The 6,000-nt window shown below is 39.4% G+C and overlaps 1 protein-coding gene across 1 annotated transcript in view; it reads left to right on the forward strand.

Annotated features, from left to right (window-relative positions):
* Positions 1 to 5,322, forward strand: part of LOC309569003 (B-cell receptor CD22-like) — a gene marked incomplete at both ends in the record, with an annotated part of 263,576 nt that extends 258,254 nt beyond the window's left edge. Inside the window, 3 exons of the mRNA XM_082274764.1 lie at positions 412 to 506; positions 2,283 to 2,337; positions 5,197 to 5,322. Coding sequence (XP_082130890.1) covers positions 412 to 506; positions 2,283 to 2,337; positions 5,197 to 5,322 — 276 coding nt within the window. The remainder of the gene's footprint in view (positions 1 to 411; positions 507 to 2,282; positions 2,338 to 5,196) is intronic.
* Between the last annotated feature and the right edge of the window lie 678 nt (positions 5,323 to 6,000).

Here is a 6,000-nt window from a genome sequence, read left to right on the forward strand (position 1 = left end):
GTCCTGGTGTCCACTGTCACCAAGACAGAGCATGATAGGAAATCCTACGTTTTAGAAATGTCAGGAGAACAAGAGGTGAGGGGAAATCTTTCAATGAGAACATCTGTTCTTGTGAAAATGAAATAAGACGGGAACTGAACAGGCAGTCCGTTCTCATCCGATCTCCCCATGGAGGACAGCGGGGATCTGACAGCTCCATCTCCGCACACAGAGCGGAGACGGAGCTGTCATCCGCCTGCTCAGCGGGGATTGGCGGATCGATCCCCCGCTGAGTAGAACGGACTCCGTTGGGCGGTGCGCCCGTGTGAAAGGGGCCTTACTAAATCAACCCCTTAGCATATATAGTGAATATAATTTATGTGCACATTATCTAAAACGTTGTTTAATTCATCTAATTTTTATTATATTCAGAACATAAGAGACCGAGATGAAACATTAGTGCAAGAACACCAGTATGGAAACATCCATGTTAATCCAAAGGTCCATCCAAGGTCCCTGCGATCACCGTGAGTTTCTCTTACCATACTTTTCTTTGCATTGGATTCTTAGGAAGATTCTTAGGAAGCTCAACCAGGAATCCAGCATCCTGCAGTGTATTAAAAAAAAAAAAAAGAAATTGCTATAAAAAAACCACATTTTAGCAAGTGGGGCAATTTGTAACCGTGGACCATTTTCCCACCACAACCTCTTTATTACTGCACAAAAAAGGTTAATTGTTCTTTTTAAAAGGGTAAAAATATAGCATATGAAAAAAAATAAAAATAATAATATAGCACAATTGCTACACAAGCCATATTTTAATTGAATGTTAATAAAAATTACTTTTCCTTTTCAATCTGCACCCACTGTAATTTTCTGTAAAAGCTGACAATGCTGCCTCTGCTGCACTGAAACTTCAAGCAGTGTTATCAACTTTGCAAACATTTTCCTTTGCTGAACTACAGAACACCTTTTCCCTCATGATATGGAGATGAGGAGAGAGGAAGGACTCATGCAAAAGATCAGGGCAAGGCTGACAACACGGCTTGAGAATTTAGCCACTTAAGCCCCGGAGGATTTGGCTGCTTAAAGACCAGGGGGTATTTTGCGATTCGGCACTGCGTGACTTTAACGGACGATTGCGCAGTCGTGCGACGCTGTACCTAAACGAATTTGACGTCCTTTTTTTCCCACAAACAGAGCTTTCTTTTGGTGGTATTTGGTCACCTGTGCAATTTTTTGATCATGCGCTATAAACAAAAAAACATCGTCAATTTTGCAAAAATAACAATATTTTTCACATTTTTTTATATGAAATTCCCCCCCAAAAAAATGTAAAAATCAAAATTTTTTAACATTTTCGGCCAATTTGTTTTATGCTACATATGTTTGGTAAAAAAAATCGCAAAAAGCGTATTTTGATTGGTTTGCGCAAAAGTTATCGCGTTTACTAACAAAGGGAAAGATTTTTGTCATTTTTGTTGTTTTTTTTTTTTAACGCGTAATGGCGGCGATCTGCAATTTTTTTTGCAGTACTACGACATTGGGGCGGACAGATCGGACCCTTGACTGACATTTTTTACACTTTTGGGGTTACCAGGGACATTTCTACAGTAATCAGTGCTATACATATGCACTGTTACTGTAAAATTATACTGGCAGTGAAGGGGTTAACTTTATTGGAGAGGGAGGGGCTGTGTGTGTGTCCCTAGGGGCGTGCTTTCTACTGTGATTGGCTGTGGCTTGAGCTGTAGGAACAATGATCAACTGTCCTACATAGTAGAACCGTATGATAATCGTTTCTACACCGGGGAGAATGACAGGCGGCTTGTTTACACTAGCCGCCTGACTTTCTCCCTCTCCCCCGACGATCGCTGAGTGACCGGCGGACATCGGGCCCGCCGGTCACACGCGCGGGGGTGTCCGTGACCGCGCGGGAGCGCGCCTCCGGCGGCGCGCGCTCGCTCCCCAGAGCCTCACAGGCTAGCGACGTAGACCTACGTCGCTCTGCCTGTGAGGGGCTGACCGCCGCAGTAAATATACTGTGAGCAGTCAGCAAGTGGTAAGTAAAGCAGTTTTTTTTTTTACCAGAATTGCTACTTTTTTTTTTGTTTATAGCGCAAAAAATATCCAAAAAAAGTTTTGCCTTTAGTTACTGTATATTTTAAATTAAAAAAAAAAACTCAGATGCACTTGATGTATTCCCCATATGAATATAATAATAATATTATATAATCATAAGATAATATGAATTCCCTAACTGGTCACTGTTATCTCTCTGTAATATCATGTTCTGATTTCAGATATTCATCTCATGTGTCAGGGGAACAAAGCTACGCGATCTATAGCAATGAACAGGTAAGGCTTTGCATTCTGAGGTGGGCTTGTAAGGTTATCAGTGGTGTACCCCAAGGTTCAGTGTTGGGACCCTTACTTATAAATGTCTTTATAAATGATATCGGGTCTGGGATTAAAAGTACTTTTTCAGTCTTTGCAGATGACACCAAGCTTTGCCGTGGAATAACATCCTTACAGGATGTCTCAAACTTACAAGCCGACCTCAATGCACTGTTTCATTGGGCAACTATGTGGCAAATGAGGTTTAATGTTAATAAATGTAAAGTTATGCACTTGGGTGCTAACAATATGCATCCATCATACATACTGGGGGGAGTAGAACTGGGGGAATCCATAGCGGAGAAGGATCTGGGGAAATCCATAGCGGAGAAGGATCTGGGGAAATCCATAGCGGAGAAGGATCTGGGGGAATCCATAGCGGAGAAGGATCTGGGTGTTCTGGTAGATCCTAAGCTTATAGCATGCAATGCCAAGCTGTGGTTTCCAAAGCAAGCAAAGTCCTTTCTTTTATTAGGAGAGGCATGGACACCAGAGAGAGAGATATCATTTTGCCCCTGTACAAATCATTAGTGAGACCTCATCTGGAATACGCAGCTCAGTTTTGGGCACCAGTTCTTAAAAAGGATATCGGGGAACTGGAGAAAGTGCAGAGAAGGGCAACCAAACTGATAAGAGGCATGGAGGAGCTCAGCTATGAGGAAAGATTAGAGGAACTGAATTTATTCTCTCTTGAGAAGAGGAGATTAAGGGGGGATATGATCACCATGTATAAATACATAAGGGGTCCATATCTACTCAGTAATCCATGGTATAATATACTTTGTAGAAAGCATATTATAGTGGATTAGTACTATTATTGTGCACTGTGCAGCATTGTGACAGGTGCGGTGGTGAGACTGAGCGTTTCTGCAGCAACACTACACACAGTGAGAAAAGCACTTATAATGTATTATAACTGGTGTGATAGACCAATTGCCCCCCCCCCCCCCAATACCACATATTGAAGTGGGGTGTTATCTGAGTATACTTTTACAAGTGTATTTGTGTCATGCAACAATATTGCCTCGTTTGCTGAGTGAAGTCTGGTACACACAGCGCCAAACTTACTTGCCAATTTTTTGAACTGGTGTGATACACCAATGGCCCCCCCAATGCCACATATTGAAGTGAGGTGTTATTTAACAGTATAATTTTCTAAGATTGTATTTTAGTCCTGCAAAAATTTGGCCTCTTGCTGTGTAAACAGTGCTACACACAGTGACAGCAGTTACTGGCCAATTATTTGTTGAACTGGTGTGATAAACCTGTGGCCCCCCAATACCACATATTGAAGTGGGGTGTTATCTGAGTAAACTTTTTCAAGTGTATTTGTGTCATGCAACAATATTGCCTCGTTTGCTGAGTGAAGTCTGGTACACACAGCGCCAAACTCACTGGCCAATTTTTTGAACTGGTGTGATACACCAATGCCCCCCCCCCCCCCCCCCCCCCACACACACACACACACCAATACCACATATTGAAGTGGGGTGTTATTTACCAGTATAATTTTCTAAGATTGTATTTTAGTCCTGCAAAATTTTGGCCTCTTTTGCTGTCAATGGGGCCCACCGCGAACTCGTGGTTTGCGGACTTTTGAGAAAATTTGCGGCTGGCGTTCGCGAACCGCCCTGGCTGATGTTCGCCCATCTCTAGCCATTCCTTCCAGAAGCTTAAAGCGGTATTAAACCCAAAAGCAAACATTTATTATATTGCAGCTTCCCAGTTCTTAGATGTGATGGCTGCATTCATTTTCCTTTATTTTCATCTGGTGATCCAGCCAGCAACTCTAGTTTAGAGTGTTGAGACAAACCATTTGCCACTGACAGGGGTGCTAAAAATTATCAGCTTTTATTTATTGGCGTAAAACCTTTATCCCCCCAAAAAAAAAAGAACACATGTAATTGCTTAATATAAAGTAAATCTGTGCTGCGCAAAAATAATGATAATTCAAAAATAGTATTATTAAATAATATATATATATATATATATATATATATATATACATATATGATAAAATAATGAAAATTCAAAAATAGTATTATTAAATTATATATGTATATATCCGTGACTGTGTATAGTTATTAAAAAAAACTTCTCTATAAAAACACGTCAACAAATTAATAAATAAATAAATATATATCATTTGTGAATAAATAATGAAATATATAAATATAAATATAAATAATGATGTTGGAATTACAGATATAAATATGATCCCTGATTCAAAAATGAAAAAACAGTCCCGATGTAATTGCTCGTGTAAATGCAGTGTTAGCTGGAGTTTGGCTTCAATTTGTTAGTGTATCTACATATGCTACTGCATCTAACACTGCCCTCCACCCAGACTGATAATGCTGCTGTCCAAAGCTGTCTCTGTGCTCCTTCATCCAGAGTGGGGGCACTCTAATACAAGAGTTGTGTTGCTGGCCAGATCACCAGGTGAAAACAGAGGGGAGAAAAGGCTTTAAAAGAGAAAACGAATGCAGCCGCCACATTTCATGATTAGTAAACTGCAATGTATTACATGCTTGATTTTGGGTTTTATTTATTTATTTATTTTTTTTTTGGGGGGTTTTATACCCACCAATCTACATGGTAAGCTAGCTGCTCGTTTAATTCTTTAGGCGGTTCTCTATGCAAATTTTATTTCCACTTAACGTGCAGTTCAAGATAATATATATATATATATAATTTTTTTTTTAAGGTAATAATTTAACATAAAGATTTGATATAAATCTAGCATTACACAATATGGGGTTCAGGAGGGGTTTAGTATAACAAAAGTGATAACTTTTCTTTTTTTTTTTTTTCTTACAGTTTATCCATTCAGAAACAGATATTGAATATTCCACCATTGCACACACTCACCATGGAAGAAGACAAAATGTCATTGATGGTGATGGCTACGGAGACGATGTCAATTATGCTGATATAAAGCATTAAAAATACACAACAAAATTCTTTCCTAACCACTTCTGGACCGGAAGATCTTCCCCCTTTAATGACCAGGCCATTTTTTTGAGATTCGGCACTGCATTACTTTAACGGACAATTGCGCGGTCGTGCGATGCTGTACCCAAATAAAGTTGATGTCCTTTTTTTTCTCACAAATAGAGTTTTCTTTTGGTGGTATTTGATCACTTGTGCGATTTTTATTTTTTGCGCTATAAACAAAAAAAGTGTGACAATCCTGAAAAAAAAAAAAATATTTTTCACATTCTGCTATATAACATTCCCCCCCCCCCCCCCCCCCCAAAAAAAAAAATTTAAAATCTAAATTTTTCATCATTTTAGGCCAATTTGTTTTCTGCTACATATTTTTGGTTAAAAAAAATCCCAATGAGCGTATTTTTATTGGTTTGTGCAAAAGTTATCGCGTCTACTAACTACGGAAAGATTTATGTCATTTTTATTTATTTTTATTTTTTTGCTAGTAATGGCGGCGATCAGCGATTTTTAGTGGGACTGTGACATTGCGGCGGACAGATCGGACCCCTAACTGACATTTTTGACACTTTTGGGGGTACCAGTGACATTACTACAGTAATCAGTGCTAAAAATATGCAATGTTACTGTAATAATGACACTGGCAGGGAAGGGGTTAACACCAGGGGCGATCAA

Source organism: Pelophylax lessonae (genome assembly GCF_965119305.1).
Source record: "Pelophylax lessonae genome assembly, chromosome: 12".
NCBI lineage: Eukaryota > Metazoa > Chordata > Amphibia > Anura > Ranidae > Pelophylax > Pelophylax lessonae.